At 39.9% G+C, this 21,612-nt stretch overlaps 1 protein-coding gene across 1 annotated transcript; it reads right to left on the reverse strand.

The window, feature by feature from the left end:
* Window positions 1-13,808: 13,808 nt before the first annotated feature.
* cdc45 (CDC45 cell division cycle 45 homolog (S. cerevisiae)) lies at window positions 13,809-20,925 on the reverse strand. The gene is made up of 18 exons (XM_005738230.1): window positions 20,709-20,925; window positions 20,526-20,585; window positions 20,043-20,135; window positions 19,657-19,794; window positions 18,484-18,630; window positions 18,329-18,387; window positions 18,195-18,243; window positions 18,038-18,099; window positions 17,898-17,948; window positions 16,264-16,383; window positions 16,020-16,151; window positions 15,830-15,928; window positions 15,588-15,749; window positions 15,349-15,487; window positions 15,184-15,267; window positions 14,960-15,078; window positions 14,362-14,438; window positions 13,809-13,979 (listed from the first exon to the last, which is right to left on the reverse strand). The coding sequence occupies exons 1-18, from the start codon at window positions 20,757-20,759 to the stop codon at window positions 13,915-13,917; spliced, it is 1,707 nt and encodes a 568-aa protein (XP_005738287.1). The 5' UTR covers window positions 20,760-20,925; the 3' UTR covers window positions 13,809-13,914.
* Window positions 20,926-21,612: the final 687 nt, after the last annotated feature.

Here is a 21,612-nt window from a genome sequence, read left to right on the forward strand (position 1 = left end):
CTCATTTGAAGTGTTTTTTTAGTGCTAAAGTCTGAGTTATGATGGTCTGCAGGGGCAGGAGTGCCCTCCATAGCTGTGTGTAAGACTTGCCGTTCCCATCATGAATCCATAAACCAACCCCCACGGCGGGAGAAAGTATTTTGGTTAGCCATAGAAATCCAGATGACAATACCCATTCAGCCAGAGTGGGGCTCTGCTGTTCAACTCACAATACCCCCACCCCCCTTCAGACCACCTCCCCTCCCCTCCTCATCCGCAGTCAGTGAAAGACGTTCAAATTAAAGCTGTGGAGAAGCTGCTGCAATCGTTGTCCTGCAAGTCACTCCATTCATTCATAAATCTTCACATCTTCTTCCACCAAGGTGCTAAGATAGGCGGGCTCCATGACAAATTGGTATAGAGCAATTAGTTTACTTACTTCACAGGCGAGGAATTTACTCAAAACACTGGGGATTACTTTGGTATATTAAGGTAATGAAGTTACAGTCCTATTTAAACAGTGGAAAAATACACAAGATATTCCAATAACAGCTCTCTGATTTAGAACTGTGACTGGATTACAGAAGCTTATGCATACTTGTTTTGCTGGTGACTTACGAATCTTAGCAGGTCATATGCCCTCTTAAAAGTTCAAAATATGGCCACGCAGAGAGGCTGCATACAGTCAGGATAGAGGGCGATCAGTGGACCTCTAGTAACACACATAAGAAATACTTCATGGTAGATTAAAATTATCATCAGAGACTCAGGGTGCCCACAATTGAGGGTTGAATATGCAGTTAAGAAAACAACAAAGGTTTCACTGAGACTACAGCAAGTTTCCAGCATGTTCAACCATATCACAAGGTCCTCATCTATAGGTTTGATAGAATATTTCCATTTCAAGGTCTACTTACTTGCATTTTCTGAAAGATATGAAAAAAGCACAAGTTCAATAAGAAACTGATAAAAAACTGCTCGTCGATTGGACACAGGAGGGCAGAGTGTTGCAAAGAGAGCGGGGGCTCACACTTGCAAAGGCTCTGTCACGTTTAGTTTTTAGTCTTGATCCCTAGTCCTGATCAACACCTGAGAGTCCCGTTGAGGTGTGCAAAAGTGGGTGCTTCATCATGCAGACTCCCAAAGAGGAAAGCCTAAGCTTGGAATTGGATTCTGGAGCCAGTGCAGTGAGATCGGCAGAGGTGTGATGTGAGGAGCTGAAGGATGGAGGAGCTGGTAAGGAGCTTTGCAGCAGCATTTTGTATGAGTGCTAGACAACCCGAGGAGAAGGCAGTGAGCTGCAGTAGTCAAGGTGAGAGGAAATAAAAGCAGGAATAACAAACTCCATTTCACATTTAGATATAATAGGACTGCGTTTGTGAAATTAGTCAACTGTTAACATCAGAATTCAGTGAAAACTCGCCACAAAACGTCACTCCAAGATCTCTGATAGCTGGTTTGAGATCACCAAAATTACTTTTTCCCCAAACGGTAAATGGTACAGCTTTTATTTATTGATGTCAGACTGAATATTTTTGGAATTTAGACTATGAATCCAACAAAATGACCATGTTTTTAATGGCAACCTTTGCTTTTAGTCTAAATAATAAAATGTGAGTAATTTGTAACTTCAATAACTGTTAATCATACTTTCATGTTTACCTATAAATGCACAGGTTATCATAACCTAATCTACTTGTATTAGTTGGAATGTTGTTGCACAGTAAAACATGTTCTACCAGACAGAGTAACATAATCAGGCTAAGACTGGCTGACAGTAAGCGCTCACACTTTGTGGCCTGCATGGGTTTTCCTACACAAAGACACTCCCGGGAAGCTGCAGTGTGCTCTGCCTCAGTGAGATGTTTTTTTTTTTTCAGATTGTTAGTTCCACTCATCTTCACAGAGGGTGACGAAGCACAGTGTGTGTGTCTGTCTGCGTGAGTAACGGGTTAAGTGAGTGTATGTATGTGTGAGTATTGAAAGAGCTGGAATGGGGGTGCACATTTAAAAAAGGCCCTCATTTCTCTTAGGAGGGAGGCAAATAGGGCCGGCGACGTCACTCAATGGACGCTCGCCATTGTAACCAGCCAGAACCTGCAGTTGCCTGGCTACGGGAGCCTATAATGTGGTGGTATGGATGAGCCTAATAAAAGGCCTGGCTAGCAGACATTCCAGTAACTATGGACACACACACACACATGCACATACACACACACGCACACACACACAAACATACGCACAGCCTATCCACAGCAGTCTGGAAGATGAAGGAGGGATTTACTTAAAGCCTTTAATGGTCACTGCAAAAATGGCTGAGACAGCAAAAGCATATTTTCTTCATTGTGTTTTTATCCAAAGAGCAAATGTTGCCATATGTTTTAAAACATGCACACAAACAAACGGATGACACAGCACACAGAGAAAAACTAAACTTGACCTCCGAGTGAGCGAGAGGCCATACAGTTAAGGCCGTGTCAAAAGGCGATCAGATTGATCACTGATTTCAGATTTGTGTCACGAATGAGCGACGTGTGTTTTTTCAGGGTTGAGTTAAGAAGTTGACTCTCATGGCTTGAACCTTGACCTCTGGAGCTTGTCACCGGTCAGGCTGCAGATCGGCTCCCTCCACTGATCAGGCATGATCTAATCGAAGCCGAGCCTCAAACTTCGGATCAGGGTCACAACCCTCAGTCTGAGCTCCTCACACCAGCTGATAACGGCTCTTGGAACGATTGGTCACTTTAAAACTTAACATTACAGGACAATGATATTACAAAGCCTCCAAAGCAGCGTAAACGAGTCACGAAACAAGAGAACTGAGTAATGCTTTTACTGACTGAGTAAGACTTGCACCAGAGCCAGCAGGTGCACACAATCTACAGACCTCCCAGCTGGACACAGCTTACTCACAGACAGCAAAGCCAAGAGTCTGCAGGTGGTTAAATGTGGAGGACAAATGTGGCTTTGTACATAGAGTTAAAGACCCCATGAGTCATTTGTTTGAGAAACAATGAGAGAGCTAGATGGAGATGGAGATCAGAAAAAACAAAACAAAACTCCACGTTCTTTCCTCCAGTGTGTCCAGAAAGTTTACAGCTTGACTCACGGCTTTTTGTCAGAGTCCAGTAGCACGACCAGGCTTCCTGTGCAGGGGGACAGCAGAACAGGAAACAGGAACAGGAAGGAACATGGAGGGTGCGGAGAGGAGGAGAAGGAGTAGAAGTGTAATGTGTGTGTGTGTTTGTAGATGGAGCCCTGTGGTTTGGGTAAACTACTCCCTAGGCTTCAGTATTCACACAAACACAGGTACAGATAAATGTATGCGTTTGCATATGACAACCCTCTGTTTTATGCTAGGTTAGTGGTTTGATGCAATCCTAACATATAATTGCTCATCTGTGGGTTGAGAACAGACATTCCTCAAACATTAAATCCTAACATATAATTGCTCATCTGTGGGTTGAGAACAGACATTCCTCAAACATTAAAATATCCATCTGGATTATGTAAAAGTGAAGATGTTAAGTTTGTTTACTTTTTGTGCTTCACAGAACAGCAAAGACATTATCACATGTAAACAAACATCAGGTCAAATCTGGAAAATAGGGATACGTGATTTATCTTTTACCGGGAAAAGGACAAATCCCTTTATCTCTTTACCCCTTGAAAGATAACTAGAAGGAACCCTTGAAATGGTTTTTCCGAACCTAGTGTTTCAGGCCTGCTTATTGAGCAAAAAGACTGGATGTGCATCAGAAGTTAGTTTGGGTGTCTCTCTGCCTATGTAGCTACCTGGAAACTACTAATGTCAAGGTCAAGTCACGTCTTTATTGGTAAATACTGAGGTGTCGAAGCTCGTCATTAAGGGTACAAGAGAAATTATCAAATGTTGCTTTTATGAGGAGAATAGTTAAAAATAAATTCACCCATTTTTATACTGTAGGGGCTAAGTCCAGCATTTAAAATGAGCATATTGTATTCATTTCCTGCTTCTCTTTTAGACGAGCTTAACATGATTCAGAACTCAAAATAATCCTTTTTTTCTTGCACTGGTGCAGCCCCTGATCTCATCCTCCGCCCAAGACAAACTATTTTAGCTCCTTAATCTTTAAGGCCAGTCTCCCTTTGAGCCAACTTTCTTTTGATTGGCTGCATGTCACAAACAGAAGGTCCTATCAAGAGAACTATGTGCTCAGAGCCACAGCATCATAGACCTCAAACAGTTTGCAGAAAAATAACCTGTATGCACGTATATACATACACATGAAAAAGAAAGTTATCACAGGACTCTACGGAGTCAAACCTACTTTGGTTCATTGAGTTTTGCAGGTATTTGTTTTTGCGCAGCTCACTTAAGATGAGCCACAATTTTTCAGTCAGGTTGAAGTCTAGACTTAATTGTATCACCTTAATTCTATTTATTTGTAGCTGTGCTTTTATTTGGTGCTGTGCTTCGGATCATTCTTCTGTTGCATAACAGTCTGGGCCAAGCATTAGCTGACAGCTGATAGAGCTGATGAGAGGTGAAAAGTCTTCAAGGAAATTTAAAGAAGTCCAGACACTTTTCTTTCCAAGCTCCTTAGACAATGATGACGTGGATGACTGAGAACATTCACAGACATCAGACAGACATCATCACATATGACTTCATGATACTTTAGAATACAGAGGACTTCACGGTCAGCTCAGTGCCTGCCAGGTGCCCACGGCCAGTGGCTGCAAAACAAGCTGAAATCATCACCCCCTTCACCACCATGTTTGACCGTTGGTATGAGGTGTTTGTGCTGTTATGGTTTTCTCCAAATCCGGCACTGTGCATTATGGTCAGACATCTCTACTTGGGTCTCAGCTGTCCAAAGGACATTGTCTTGTGGTTTGTTCAGATGTTATTTTGCAAACCCTAGCTGTGCTCTCATGCAAGAGACTTTCTCCTGGCAACCCTTTTAAACCATAGCCTGTTCAGGGTTCTTGTAATCGCACCGTCATGAACATTTATTGTGCCTACTGAAGCTGGCAGGATATGAGCTGAAGCTCTTGGTTTTTTTGCAGTATCTTTGAGCACTCTGTTTAAATACTTGTATTGATACAAGTACAATGATATTTGAAATCCCCAAACTTCTAAAACTTTTAAAATGTATCAAATATCTCAAATATCTGTAAGGAAATGTGTATTTAAAGCCATATAGAGAATTATTTGCCTGAACCGATTTTGCAACTTAAATAAAACACTCAAGATTTTTGTATTTTGCTCAATGTACATTTGATAAAGCTCAGATAAGGTTGTGAAAAACAGATTTAACGTGTGTTATTTAATAGGTTGTTAAAATGTTTATCTACGACATAATTCAGGGATAATTCGACCTCCAAATTCTATTGATGCATTTACTTTATCGGTAATATTTAAATCCTTATGTATACATCATGTAAAAACTATGTTGACAGCTCTCCCATTTTAAACAGAAATACTGTGCCATGTTTGAGAAATCAGAAGATGCATTATGTAGGTCCATAAATATCAAATTCTACTGGACAAGAACTTTCAGTAACTATTACCTGCTGGTAAATGTATGATAAAGTGAATTATCCTTTCAAATCTGTATTTGCTTGATGTGTTAACAAGCAACAGGTTCATCATATCAATTAAAAATATGTCACAGATTATTCCCACTTACCCACCGAAAAAGCATCTAAACCTTTAAAACTTTAACCCTTCAAATCTCAATATTTACAAAAAGGCATGCCAAATATTTAATCTCACTTTCCCAAAAATGACACAATATTTAGATTTTCATTTATAATTTAAGACAAGCCAACAACATTTCTACAGCGAGTGTTTTCTTAAAAGTGCGATAAACAGAGAGCACAGGGATGGTTGTATCTCAAAAATATGAGCGGGGAGAAATTCAAACAGGGAGTCTCTACTCCTTCCATGCCAGTCTGGGTGAGATCATGTTTCAGTATATCTTCAAATGGACATTCGAAATACCTAGACACATAAAAACTTCATCGCACACATATACGAGTGGGTAAGATGGATGAGTTAAAGTAGTGAATGGCAGCCCTCTGCTGAGATGAAGAGTGCTGGCAGCATGAGGAATGTCTGGGTGTGATCAGGAGACATTTCTGATTTGGCATGGTTAGCAAAACGTATGTTATGTCACCACCAGCACTGTTTATTACTCCTGTTGCTATAAAGGGCTGCGATACAGGCAGTACTTTAACTTTGGCTTCTATTTGGACTCCGGTTCAAACATAGGATATGGCAATCAGTGGTTTAGTAAACAAACACTATCTAAACCACGTACACAAACAGGATCAGGATTTAGATGCACAAAGTGTATTGTTTCTACACTAATTACATCTTGCAGGAAAACTTGGGACTCTTGAAAAGAAAAAAAACCCTGAATTTGATATGTGGAAAAATTAAAGGTAGAACAAGGAAACTCATGTTAGTGTGTGTTTTGTTTTTGTCTTTCTCTTCCTGAGCTTTCTGTCTGTGTTCAGGGGACCATAGGTTATTTTGAAGAAAGAAAGTTGTTCTGCTTGTTATCCATTAAAGGGTGTCCTGCATGACTGAGCCACCCACCACAGGAAATGGCAAAAAAAGACACTCTCATCACACCCGACTGTGTTTGAGCCTGCCCTCCTTCAACTTCCCTTCAGTTTTTCTGCTTGACATCCCAGTGTGCAAACACACAAATGTAACAGGAATGTCATGCCGATTAGGGTTTTCTACGCAATACGTAAAAAAAACATCCTGTGGAAAGCATATTTATACATAAACAGACCTTGTATTAGTGTAGTTATCATAGTTATACTCTAGATTGGTTACATTATTGTCCACAAGTCTGCAGACGTCACTCATTTCTTTATATTTTGCTTGGAAAATGGGTAAAGGTGCATACATAGAAATACAGTATATAAAGCAGAGTTTCAATTATAACAAGCTTAAAAGTCAATATTAAAAGTATGACCAGCAAGTTCTTTAACACAGCCGGCACTAAGCTATCTGCAGGCTTCTTGAAGGACGTTCAAGGCTTTTCTTCTTTGGCAGCCTTTTCATTCTCTGTCAAGTTGATCCCACACTGCTTTAATAATGTTGAGGTCGAGGCTCCGAGGAGGCCAGTCCACAACTGATAGTGCTCCAGTGTGTGTGTTTTTTATCCAGGTGTGCTTTAGTTGTATTGGCAGTGTTTGGGAACATTGCCATACTGAAAAATTAGGCGGTTTCCAATCAGACCCTTTTCAAATAACACTGCGTGGTGGACAAAAAGCAACCTTTTTCTTTCTGCATTCATAATTCCATCAATTTTGACAACATCCACCACTGGCCTCAAAACATGACACTTCATCATGATTTACAAATGGCTGCAGACACTCGTGTTGTGCCTCTCTCTTGACCTCTTCTGTTCACACTGACAGAAATGTGATCCAAAAATTTCAAAATGTCATCACTCCGTAAGGCCTGTTTTCATTGAGATTCAGTCCAGTTCTTGTGTAATTTGACATTCCTCAACCTTTTCTCCAGCTCCATCTTGCTTAGTTATTCGAATCATTTCTGATGAGGATTCAATAAACAGTAGACTGATCAACTGAAGGCCCAGAAGCACCTCTCAGGCCCTGCGTCATATCTTTGCTGCTAATCTCTTTTGCTTGAAAGCATTTTAAAACAAAAGAGAACAGACCAATTCAGGAAATAACACCGCCAACTGTGAGAGGGTTTGAAGAGGTTAAAGGTCGTAGGGGTTAGGGATCATTAAGGGCAGCTGTGGGCTGACAGGGTGAGACGAAAGCAGCAGAAGCAGTGCAGGAAATAAAGGTTTTAAGGTGATGATATTTGTACTGCTGAGTTTGTGTAAAAAATTCGTATAGGACTGTGGATCACGATCTGCTCACAGCATGACGGAGAGACTAAGTCTCTGGCTGTCCAGAGGATTATCAAAGACAGAGAAGGAACAGGAGTAAAAACAGCTGGTGCTCCTTTTTTATGGATTTTGATGAATGTGCAGATTTCTGAGAGTTTATTTAAAGAAAGGACACGAGCAGGTGAAACAAAAGGAACTACTTATGGTATCAACCAGCATGTAAGTAATTAATGAAACAACATTTTGTTGTTCTATAGGTTGTCATTGTTAGAAAGACAAACTACTCAGGTGTGCCGTGGCACTAGATAAAAAGTCTGATTAACCAAAGTAATTAGAGTTTGCTAGGATCAGGAATGCCTATACATCAAGCGGACCAATAAATGAATGGAGAAGGCCAACACAACCAGAGCCAGTGGTATTTGTGTACCTGTCAGCAGATAAGAAAGAAGTATGAGTGCAGAAATGTCAAACACACTAAAAATTGTGCAGTTAGCAATGTTTATGTGTGTTACTGATATGTGTATGTAACAGATTATGTGAATTAAAGTTTATTAAAGGATTAGCGAGCCCTTGTTATGGCAAAACTGAAACACTACGCTTAAACATAAAAGTTGTATGGAGTTTTTAAATGTAGATCATAACAGTGTATCATAAAAGTCAGAATAATACTGTATCAGCCCCCCCAACCCCTCTCCCACCACCCACATCATTACTCCACCGACATCCCACAAAGCCCCACTAAGCAGCTCAGTCCTGTTGAGGCAACAGTACTGTTTGTGTGAAGCCTTGAAAAATCTCTTCTGCACATTTACACATTGACTGTATGGTCCTGTCTTTGGGGAGTTGTTTTCCTCAGTGTGTGTGTGTGTGTCTGGTCTGTAACGTGCCACATTCCTCGTATGCAGAGCGGCGTAAAGGGCAGTGGCCCCACTTCACCAGAGGTGCAAGAGGGGGGTGGTGGAGAGCAAAGTGATTGATGGCTGAGGGGGAGAAGGCCAAACAGGTGGATGTGCCGCGGGAACATCCAGTGAGCAGATCTTGTTATTTGCAACGTTGTCACGTCTCCATCCTTGTAACAACATATAAATAACAATGTATAAATGTATAACAAACAACAGAGAAAGGTGCTAGCAATTTATAATAAAGCCCATGATGTATTGTGTAATTTCCTGGAAATTACCATCTGGTTTTTCTGAATTAGGGCGCAGTTTACAGCAGCTTCAAATAGTGATTTAGTTGCACAGCAGAACAAGGAGGGTAAAAACAGGAGGTTTCAAAAAGATAGAAGAAACAAATTATACTGTAAATATTTTAGTAACTTTGGAGTATTTTTTTACTTTCAGGTGCAAGGCTTATATTATTGAGTAACCTAACCTGCCCAGCTTACATTGTAATTAAACAAATACATACATATTTAGAGAACTGAATTTTTTGTGCGAATGAAAATCAGAGCAACTGAAATGATTAAAATTAGACAATTTAAATTCAAATATAAGCCCTTTTAATTCAATATCAGGTGGCACCAAACATGTTTAATTACAATGCAAAACTATGAGGTCAGGCAACTCAGTGATACACCCCATGCCCCTAAAAGTGCAGTGTAATTACAGTGCAAGAAAAGAGGTGTTGATGGAGGCTACTTGTTAATACAGCCCGGTCCCCAAAACGTACTGTGGAATTATAATGCAACATGAGGATGTTATTCTACTTGAAAATATAACACGAGCAGCAAAAATGTGTCTGTAATTACAATGTAATATAGGACGTTAGGCTACTTTATAATAAAGTCTGCATGTTTTTAATATATCCTGTGTAAATACAATGTAAAATAGGGTGGTTAGACTAGTCTATGTTACAATTCATGCCCCTAATAATACTTTGTAATTATTTTTCAAGTTGGGGAGGTTGGGCTATGCAGAAATAAGGTCTTCAAACTTACAATCCTGAGTAATTACAGTGTAAAACTGGAAGGTTAAATTACTCAGTAATACAGCCTGCAACCCTAGAAATGCAGTATAATTACAGTGTAACATAGAGAAACCTTCTTTCCTCTAAAACACCTCGAAGTTGATAATTACAGGATATACTTATATGTACTTATAATGTGCCCATTTTCCTCAAAAACAACATTACTTTTCAAAATGTAAATTCAGTTTTCGTGGTTGAATTTCAATGCAGACACGCATCAGGACTGCCTGTAATATGGACATCAAAATAATATATAATTATAATGAGATGGGGGAGTTTATGCTTCCTAATATTATTGTAAAAAAATGATAAAACATACCACAAATTTACAGGCTACTTAAAGATACATCAAATATAATTAGTTTATTTTAAAAAATAAACATACAATGGTTCCTGTCTTCTTCTCATCTTCTACTGCATCTAAAGATAATTTTTTGGTAGAAAAAAAAATTATAGGTACTCTTACATGGAAACGTTTTTGGAAATTTTTGTTCTACTAAAACGTACAGGTCTTCTTTAAACACGTTAATTACCCAGCAATAAATAAAGAAACTCAAAGACAGCGGTGGAAGCAGAAAGGCTGCTGAAGCAATTTATGATAATTACATCTCTTAAAATAAACTACTCTGCTTCCTCAGTTACAGTTTGTAACATTATTTCTTCTGGATAACATCACTCTGCTGCGACTGTAAACAGTGTCATTATGGATGTAAGTAATTCTCAGCCAGCCTAGGGAAAACAGCATGACTCGCAGATACTGAGTTAAACCAAGGTGATGTGCACGCCCTCCTGACAATACCACTGTTTGCCTTAACATCCTCCACTGCAGCATGTTTCCGTCCCGCTGCTGCCACTCACTCCGGATTTTCCTGCAAAACCACCCAAACTCCCTTCACGCTGAAGTTCATGATCTTATCCTGATCCAGGGGTGATAGGGATCTAAATCACCCTGCTGGGAGCAGCTCAGGCCTTTCCCTTCCAGTGAGTCTCAAGGGCGGCAGCAAGTCCCCACCAGGGGGCCTGGCCTACATTCCCAAGTGTGGGCCAAGGCTGTGCTCTCACCTTTGCCCCACATGGCAGGCTGAGCTCGGGAGAAGATGTGAAGTTTAGTGGACCTCAATGCTTTAACTGGAAATCAAAGAAATACAGTAAGAAGAGTTTTGGTGGAACCACAAGTTGTGCGTCAGCAAAACAAAAGACTGGATTAAGATGAAAAGACTGTTATCGGTTTGGATTCCTTTCTCTACCCCTTTCACTGACCACTGCCAACAGCAAACACTTTGCCAAGTCTTTGTTTCATGATACAAGACTTATGACTTCCTTATAACGCCTGGATTTTTCCAAACTGATCCCAGCAGTTTTGCAGCCCCCTGCCTCCTGCCTGCAGCTGGATGGATAACCTTCCACAAGAGGGTTTTAAAAATGCGGTAATTCCTTCTAATATGAGTGAAGTTTAAATAGCCTAGGAGTGGAAAAGGGTTCCTTAGGTAAAGCCTCAAGTCATGCACCCCAACAAACTCACTAACACTTAATAACAAGCTAATGGTGGTTTCTGCTGACTGTGTGGTGGCAGATCGTGAAAAACTGACCTTATCTACTGCTGATGTTTTCAGGACTTCAACCTGAAGCTTTTCATAATCATTCATATCCAAACTTTAGCTTTTCTGCTAAAGTTTGGATAGCCAGCAGACTTGGGCTGTAACCACAAGTACTGCAGGACGTGCTTGTTGATTCTAGTAATCTGTGAGGTTTGCTACATTCAAAGGATTTATTGGGCTTTTGCATAGCAAGTAATCTAAAATCCACTATATCCACCTTGTAATAAAAAGGTTGCTGGGCATGCAGGTTCTTTTTAATTTGCTCCAGCTCCCTCAGAAACCATTTGTATGAAAAGATTTAAAAGTGATTAAACTAATACATATTTTAAATACAAAAAGCAGAAATTTCAAATATGAAAACATAAATGTATTCATTAACATTTACTTTTAGAGTTTTTCATTAAATATAATATTGTCCCTGAAACAGTAACTACTGCAGAAAAGGTTCAACTGTGCCGACTCAAGCAACATATGATACGTGACTGCATCAGATGTTAGACATTTAAAAGTGAGTTGCAGCGTTTTTTCAGTTCATTGCGGTTTGTGGCCCTTTGTTTATGCACAGCTCTCACAGGTCTTACTGTGGCAGTTTGAGGTCTGGACTTTAGCCAAACCATTGCAACCTTCATTCTTTGATTTTCAGACATTCTGTTGTACAGTTGCTGCTGTGCTTGGGCTCATTGTGCCATTTCATGACTCAGTTTGTGCCAAGCTTTAGCTGTTACACAGATGACCTCACATTTGACTTCAGAGTATGTAGGTATACAGAGAAGTTCATGGCTGACTCAGTGCCTGCCAGGTGCCCAGGTCCTGTGGATGCACAATAAGGCCAAATCATCACCCCTCCACCACTGTGCTCGACAGTTGGTACGAGTTGATTGTGCTAATATTATGTTTGGTTGTCTCCCAACATGGCCCTGTGCATGTTTGCAGTACAGCCAAACATCTTCACTTTGCTCTTACCCGTCCAAAGGACATTGTTGCACAAGTCTTTGCAAACCTAAGTCTTCCTGCCATCATTCTTTCCAGAAAGCAGGCTTTCTCCTGCGCATCTTTTCAAACAAACCATTCTTGTTCAGTCTTTTTCTAATTGTACTGTCTTGACAATTTTCCTCTTGTTAAAGCTTCTCACCTGGCCACATAACCCATCTCAGACTATTGGGCTTCTCATTCCTGATGTCTTACCTGAATGCTGCAGACCATCAAACTAATACATCTCTGCTTATAAAGGTGTGCACAGTTAGGTATTAAAGTGCATTTGATTAGGGGCACCTGGCTGCTCCTATGGAAGCATTAACAGTAATACAGTAATATGTAAAAAGTTTCACATATGATTTGAAAGTCTTTAAATGTGTAGTTTGAGTTAAATAACCACAAAATACTGCAATAGTAGAATTTGTTATTAGTTGGTACATCCTTTTTTTTTTAACAATAATTGCCATATTAAAGTTTTCATTATTTCCAGAGTTTCTTACTGTTAAATATTTGCCTGCGCTTTATTCTGACACAAACATTTTGCTTTTTTTTTTTAAACTCTTGTTTCCTCTGTTTATGCAGTGTACAAACTCACCCAACTGTTGTAATATAACAAACTCTATTAATATTAAAAATAAATAATGCAATGTACTGTCTGTTGACAGTCAAGTGAAAGTAAATGCTTCTTTCACTGAGAAGTGGGCATAAATAACCCGAGTCCTTGTATGTGTGCTTGAACGTTAAAGCTGATTCTAAATACTAATATACCCGTCAGTCTCTGTATATACTACAACTACAATATGGCAACTAAGGACACCTTTATGGGTTCTCATTTAAAATTATGCCTTGAGTTATTTAAAGCATGACTCGCAGATACTGAGTTAAACCAAGGTGATGTGCACGCCCTCCTGACAATACCACTGTTTGCCTTAACATCCTCCACTGCAGCAAATATGAGACTAAAAACTATTTTGGCATTCAAAACTGCCATTCTGCAAAATTTACACAAAAACTAACCTCACGTAATTTTTTTGTTTATCTTCTCAGGAAAAAGAAAGCAAAGCCGGCCGGGCTTTGAAATAAACAGCTGACTTCTCTCAGGCCGCAGCGAAGCCAAGACATGCTAAAAGTTCAACAAATGACACGTGAGGAATGTGGGATTTTCTGGTCATACATTAGATAAGGTAAAAAATATTAAACACTGCAAGAGTATAAAAAAAAACAAAAGTTAACAATTCCTGATCATATAAAAATAAAAAAAGTCATAAAAATCAACGCGTCTCCATTATATAAAATGATTTATTAAACATGTTTAAAATGTGAATGACTTAAAACTTCTCACATTCGGGAATAAAAGACAAATTTAAAACAACACATTTACAAAAACACTGTACAATATACACATAAAAACCACTTAAAACCTTAAAAAACAAAACCAAGGATAAAGTTCTGGTGCTGGTGACATTTTACACGCCTGACACATGTGACCAGCAGCTGATCTGTCGCCCTGGGAGAGCTTCAGTTTCTCATGAAAGGAGAGTGATGAGCGCATCCAGAAACTTGCTCCTGTCTTCAGTCTTCAGTTCAATTACTGCAGAAAGAAAAACACAGATAAGAAAGAAAAACATGCCAACAGGACAAATCATCCAGCAGCGTTCTGACATCCCGGGAGGAGTTTTTTTGCTTGCGATTTTTAAAATGATGGTGAACTGGATAAATATTTTAGATGGGAATGAGCAGAATATTCTAAAATATTCTTTCACACATGAGACATGACAGTTTAAACTAAAAATCCTGAGTAACAGCATCACAACTGAAAGTTTGGGTGAGAATGGCAAGACAAACAGACTGCACATTAAACAAAGACTAGGCTGACACCTAGTGGCCACATTGCAGACATGCAAGAGCAAATTCACTGACTGTCTGCACAGCAGCAAAAAAAACCAAACAAACAACACTTTACTGTGTCTTACTTGAAGTGTCGAAGTGGTCGTGAAGAGTCCTGGAGCTCGTGCTCTCTGCAGCTTTCTCAAATGCACGACCAAAGAAACTAAAAGGGCAAAAACAAACGCAGAGGAGGAAATGAGGCAATATTGTTGTATACTGGTAGAAAAATGTGAAAAGGAAATAAATTAGAGCCACTAGTTGTTATTTGAGTCCCACTGTGTCATGCTCTGAACAGGAAAATATTCACGCCTTTATTTAATTGTGTCTGAAATATTATAATTCAGCATTTGCTCGTCTTAACAGAACCTGGAACGTCTGCAGGTTGTTCAGAACGCTGCTGCAAGGCTTCTAACTTATAACTCTTCTCACATATCACATACACAGGCTCACCATTAACCTCAGAGACCACTTGAAGACTCTGGTTTTGACTTTTAGAGCATTGCATGGACAAAAATCAGCTCACATTGGTAAACTTTTATATCCGTACATCTCCAGCAGGCTCTGAGTTGTTGAGATTAGGTCCTGCCGAGATTTGTGGACTCTGATCTCTTTCAAAAAGCAGCTAATCAAGTTAACCAGAGATGCAGGTTGAGAAGGAGAGAAATCATAAACTGAGAAACTTACTTCTTCTTGTCGGACGTCTCAGACTCTGGTGGGATTCCCACAACAATGACAGTTCCCTTCTCCACATCCTTGGGGGCAGCCATGACGAGCGGGAGCAGTTTGCAGCGTTTATTTCTCGTCTAATTGGCCAAGTGAGTGAAAGAGCAGAGAGACTTGAATAACTATGATTTCAGTGAACCTCCGTCTACATTGTGAATCAGTCCCGATAGCGTTCAGACACTCACCGAATGGACAAAAGCCTTCAGGAGGTACTTGCAGAGCAGCGTTAGCGCCATGGGCTTGGAGAACAGCTTCACGTCAGGTGTTCCCTACAAAGACAGGATGTGACTAGGATATATGGCTAAATAAAATTGAAAGCATGCACATCTCAGGCATCCAAACACTCGCACCTCCATGAGGTAGCAGTAGAGGAAGGGTCCCTGCGACAGGATAAGGTTGGTGCAGATGCAGCTGGCGACCGTTTGCTGGATGGCAATCAGCTTCTTCTTCGCTAGCTCAATACCCGAATGCAGACGATCGATGTTGCTCCTGCACAGAGAAAACAAAAGAAAAAAAAAAAGACGACATTTTTAAAGGAAATGTGAGCAAATTAAGTCTTTGAAGAGTGAACTTAGTTTCCTTTGCACACCTAGAAAGGGCATCGAGAGCCTTGATGAAGTTGTCAGTCTCGCTGTCATCTTTCTCAGCACTCTCCAGCAAGGCAGCAGTTGCGTGCACCATGTCGCTGGCCAGGAAGCGGTTCTTAAAGCCGAAGTGAACGCCAAACGTCTGGATGCGGATGTCCTTCATACTGATGAAGAGGAGAAATGGGAGTAGAACAGGGAAAAGCAGACTGGATGAGCAGTCAGTGTTTGCCATTCAAATACATACCCGTATTTATTGGAGGACTCCTCAATGACGTCCCTCAGGTTTTCTTTGATCGACATATCCATGGAGTTAAATTTCTGACGCACTTGTTTCAGCGGCAGTCTGTAACACAAATTTTATTTCAAACAAATTCCGGCTCAACAAAAAGAGGAAGTTTGTTAACACACAAAGCATGGATTAGAAAGCACTTTACCCCATGTCTGCTAAAAACTCCTGGAGTTTCTTTTGGCCATTTAAGGTCCAGAGCTTGAAGCTGCAGGAAGTGTAGCAGGAATTATAAATGCTCTCATACAGAGACCAGTGCTGGTAAAGGGTAAGACGAAGACTGAAGAGACAGTTAAGGCTCTGACTTTCAGTAATTTTTAGCAATTGTGTGGCAGAAATCAGGTGGAACATAAAGATCTGTAAAGGCAACAAGGCAGATGAGTTAAGGATACTCGTATTCAAAGGAGATCCTCATACAGTCGATGGAGAGCGAGTTCTCCTCATCCTCGTTTCGGTGGTTATGTCGGGAAACGTGTCGCTGCATAGTGGCGATGTCGGTTACATACTTCATACTAAAAAAGAAAAAAAGAAGCGAGACAGACAAGAAATAACTCAGCAGAAATATAAAAGAAAAAAAGAGAGATCAGCAGTGATTTTAAAGAACAGTTTACACAAAGTTTCCTTGTATTTATATTTCAGACAGAACCCAAAGTGCAATGATTGGTAAATCTTTGAAATATTATATTTGAACAGTAAGGGTTAAAGGTGAAGTGGAAACCTGTGGTCTGAACAGTCTCAATTTAAACCTCTTTTTGGATGCAGGTCACCAGCACAGTTCAGCATGAGGGGTGCAACACTGCTCATGATATAGCCAAGTGACATATCTGTGATATCCATTATTCCCGAACAACACATCCTTCAGCTGAGGCATCATCGTCCCCGTTTCAGTAAGTCAGTGCTCAAGCACATTCTGCACGAGCATGGCTCCATCGCTAAAGAGTCCATGTGCTGAACTTGTCTGCTTCCAGTCCAATAATATCTCCAGGAGGGCCAATTTGTTAAGCAACTGATTTCTTTTTTTATATATCAAGTAAGACAAGGAAAGCAATTTTCATGAGAATCTGTTGATGTTTTTTTTTAAACTTTAATATATTAAACTCAAACTGAGTCACGACACTCAAAGTGCACAGCATTGGGTCAAAATTTGGCACCTTATTTCGAGCCCTCATAACATCACAGGTGCAGAACTATGTGAAATTTTCAGACCTGAAATGCTTTAAAAAAAAAAAAAAATCAAAAAAATGTTTTATGTCCACAAAAAAGCACAGAAGGAATCTCATACAGAGACAAAATATGGATAAAAAGGAGATCTTCTCCAGGGATGTCAAACTCATTTTACATCACAGGCCACAAACAGCTTACTTTGATTTTAAATGGACCTCACCAGCTAAAATTCCCCTTTGTGTCAGTGTAAAGAAATGTAACTCCACATTCAATCATTGCAATATCTCAGTGTAAGAAAATTTGTGCAATTTCAACAGTACGGCTCAGCTTTTTCTACACCCCTGATATAAAAGCCACCTGTCTCACATGGTGACACGATCCTTGTTTAGCCTTTTTGAAGTTTTGTCAGCTTGACAGACAAGTTGGTGCAGTTTTGTCTTTGGGATTATGTTATATCCCACAACACCTAAACAGCTTAAAATTGGTTCTGGACAAAAACGACATTTTGGCTTCAGATTTTTATAACTGGAGTGGGTGGTGTAAAGGAGCTTAAAAGTCAGTTTTACCCAGAAAAAAATGAGTTATGAGTGAGCTGGAAAAGAAAAGCCCCAAGAAGTATCAACCTTATGTAATTTTCAAGCCAGTAAGTCTCAAAATTTCCATAGTACAAGATGAAAACTTTGCATGCTTTCATTAAAATAAAATAAAAAAATACTCTCAGATTTTGACTGATTTAAGGTTTTAAATGGTTTGACAGCAACTGCTTTCAGCTTTTATTTACATTTTTCAGTGTCCTGAGCTTTTGGGAAATTGGTTTATAATTGTTTTGATAACAGTTTTGTAAAACTGAGGGCATCCTTACTTTGTGATTTTATCATGAACCCACTGGTCTGTCAGCCCGATGATGGCCCACCTGCAAAGAAGAAGCAGTGCACATCTAACAGACCGTATAAACTGTATTTCAAGATTGTTTGCCATGAAAGATCTCCTCAGAAAGCTCACCACAGCATATCCTTGGTATCTTTAGTCAAAACCCACGCAAGCTCAAAAAACATCATCGCAGCCTGACAGGAAAACAAATTAAAATTCAGGAGTTCATTCAGAAATTCAGGTAACATTAATGTTCTTATATTACTTATGTGAGGTTGTCAAAACTCACCGAGGTGCCGTGATATTCATACTGCTCATAGTCAAACAGGATTTCCCTCCTGTGAAATTAATGAAAGGTAAGCATGCATTCAACTGTTGTGCTGTGCACAGAAAGAACCAAACAACTAAGTAAAAACACTTCACCTTCGAGCCTCCCACTCCCTCTTGGCTCGCTGCCTTTCAATTCTCCTTTCGACAGCCCCCTGCAAACACAGGACCACAGCCCCAATGTAATAGCCTTTACAGTTCACGCTACCAGTTCATCCCTGCGGGCAGCACCGACTCAGTTTAATACGTACCTCATCAAATCTTCTGCGTTTCCCAGATGGCTCTGAGCCTTCATCGCTCTCATTTCCAGAGTCTTCTCCTTCCTCATCTTCATCTCGAAAGATATCGTCATACGACGGCACGCTGAGGTCGTCATCCTGTTTGATGAGCAGCTTAATCTGTTGAGCAGAAGACAGAGAGTTAATGTAACGCTCACTTCCACAAACAAGTGGGAGTATTGTTAATCTTGAACTTCACAGGTGCAAATGGATCATTGTTTACAGTGAAATGCATAAAGATAATGAACTATTTGATGTTTTGTACCAGATTGCAAATACAGTACAGCACAATAACACAAGAGTACTTCTATCTGTAGTTCTGATGGGCAAAAAGGAGACTTTATCTACATATTTAAAGGCCCCTACGCTAACTTTGCCCGCTGGACATTATCAGTCACAGAAATTAAGAAAAATCTTATAGCTAACTAGCTAGGCACTTCACCGGCATGCTGGGGAGAATGTGGAGCAAAGATGGTCGATTCATGTATTTTGGACTTATTTTAACAACAAGTATTTCTAAAGTTTTGGATTTTGATGCTTGTAAAGGTTTTACAATTTTTTATCTTGCCTATTCCCCTGTGGACTAAGCAATGGTGACAAACACCTGAAGAGCCTGGCTCTACAGGCAAACTAGTGGTTAATATTGTTAAACACACACATACCGGTGGACAGATTATACACAGCGCCAAATAGAATTGGAGGAAATGTGTGTGTTGTTATTTGGCTCTTGAGACAAACTGATGAGACTGATGATGTGAGAAGATGTTTTTTTAAATTCACATATACAGAACTGTTTTCCCCCCCCCTTCTGCTTTAAAATAATGCATCAACTTGGCCCTTCTTTTTTCTTACACTCCAAACGTCTCCACTATCATGCTCCCTATCATGATCATCGTGGTTCGAAACCTCATTTTTACATCCCCTTTAGCTGTAGGGTCGAGCATTGCATCCGCATCCTCATCAAACTTCTGCCACTGAGCTGAGTCTTACAGGCCTGACTCCATCTGATCCTTCTCTTCTCAGACTTCATGCCTTGAGTGAATCCCTGTGCTACTCTGAGGCTCTGTGGGGTAGACCCTAGCCTGTGAACGTATGTGAACTTATTAGTGGGGATATAGCCCGAATTAGCAAACCATTGCACATCACCTGGGTATCATTGTAGACATTGACCACATCTACAGGCCGGTGAGTGTCACAGATGAAGAAGATGGAGTCATCATCTGGCTGCAGCATCTCAAGGAGGTCAACATTTGCTCCGCAGTTGATGAGAACAAAGTATCGAAACTGCAGCACAAAAATCAGTCAACACAATATATAAGGTTCAGTGTTTACTGTCATATATTCATGTGCAGGCTCAGAGTAGTGTACTACAAAGCTTTCCACTTCAGGTTCTCAAGCAGAAACGCATAAAAAAAAGCAAAGGTTTCCATGGTGATCTCAAAAAGCTAAAAGCACCTTCATACTGGCTTGAAATAACGTGTTAACGTCAATCTCGCTTTACAGCACAGCCTTCTGGTCTTATTTAAGTATACCTGCTCTTTGTGTTCAAGGAAGGCAGTGCCAAGGTCCTGCCAGCCTGTAACTGGCACAAGTGTATACTGGATCTGGTCACAGTGAAACAAGGCCTAGTGAAGACACAAACAGTCAGTGTTTACATCAGCTTACAATTACTCTGAACACAGTAAAAGTCAAAAAAGCTCCATAAACCGCAACAGCACTTACTGAAACCTACTTTCAGTACTTTTAAATATTGCCAGTTAATGCATGAACAGATGGTAACCTCCCCATTATGACAGTACGGTTGGGTGTCCGAAAGTCCATAATAACTGGAAGTATTTAATCAGCATGCTCTCTGTTTACCCTCTACAATGACCGTAGTTTAAGAGCGCAAATGTTCGTCATCATGCACAAAAGCCACTAGAACAAGAGAGGCAAAACAACAGTGGAAAAACAGTCAAAAACTGTGCACGCAAAGGCTACAGGAGCTGCCGCTTGCTAACATTTTATTGTCTTACCTGCAGTATTTTACAGGCGCAGAGAGCGTCAATGTCTGGTGCCACCAGGAGCACGACTCTCTGTAAGTAGCACGAGAAGGTTTATAATGTAAGCGATTTCAGTTTGCGATTTCAGTTTGCGATTTCAGATGTTAAGTTTCCTAGCTGCTAGGCAATGTTGGCTAATGTTAGAGTTAGCCTTACCTGGTTGGCGACAACTTCATAAAAATCCTTTCTTATGTCCGCGATGAACATTTTCAGAGAAGTCAGTCGATTAAAACTATTAAAATAAGACGAACCTAATCGAATCACCCTGAGGTGGCATAAACTGCGGGTTATTTTGGCTTGCTGTCAGGCTCGGAGCTTTGACAATACACACACAGCGATGCCGCTCTGTTCCCTGTTGGAAATGTGGCGCCAAATCTACACGTCACGCCCGACCAATCAGATAGAAGAAAATCAGCAACGTCAACGCTGGAAGTCCCGCCTACCAGGTTGAGGAAACAAAGCAGTACTGGAACTAAAGAGAGCTGAAATAAAGTTATAGCTTTATTTATATCGATTTTGAAATATTTATTAATTTATTTAAATGTCATAACGATGTTTTTATAATATGTGTAAACTCCTTTAGACTTTATTAAGAACACAATATTATTTTAACATTAGTGTTTACATTTATATTACCTGAATGGTGAATTTATAATAATATAAACAATTATAGATGGTAACCTCTCTCTACCTCTATATTTTGGAGAAAGATCTAATCAGTTTTCTGTGTGTCAGAATGATTATTTTGTTTATTCCCTGACTGCAAAGACATAGGAAAACAATTTAATAAAAAACACAAAAACCTCACAGAGTTAACTATGATTTCTGTACCATACTGTTTTAAGTCTAACTGTAAAAATGCTAAAACAATGACTTATGCACACACTTCACACATTCACAAAATTGTAGTTTTCCACCGTGTGGTTACAATAACAGAAATTGTGTGAATTTATATGAGAGGTTCACTTAACCAAGTATAAATGTATTCATGTAAACCTGGAGCGCAGTAGTGACACACACTTTACAAGTATGTACTATTAAAGATGTTTTCATTGGCATA

Source organism: Pundamilia nyererei, unplaced genomic scaffold (assembly GCF_000239375.1).
Source record: "Pundamilia nyererei isolate P.nyererei 1_Seehausen unplaced genomic scaffold, PunNye1.0 scaffold00082, whole genome shotgun sequence".
NCBI classification, from domain to species: domain Eukaryota; kingdom Metazoa; phylum Chordata; class Actinopteri; order Cichliformes; family Cichlidae; genus Pundamilia; species Pundamilia nyererei.

What these genes read in the sequence shown, in the direction of transcription:
- cdc45 (XM_005738230.1), bottom strand. Translation starts at nt 20,759, where the DNA reads ATGTTCATCGCGGACATAAGAAAGGATTTTTATGAAGTTGTCGCCAAC. An exon ending in GCGCCTGTAAAATACTGCAG is followed by an intron (nt 20,136 to 20,525) that starts GTAAGACAATAA and finishes TGTCTTCACTAG; the next exon opens with GCCTTGTTTCACTGTGACCA. An exon ending in GAGACGTCCGACAAGAAGAA is followed by an intron (nt 14,439 to 14,959) that starts GTAAGTTTCTCA and finishes TTGCCCTTTTAG; the next exon opens with TTTCTTTGGTCGTGCATTTG.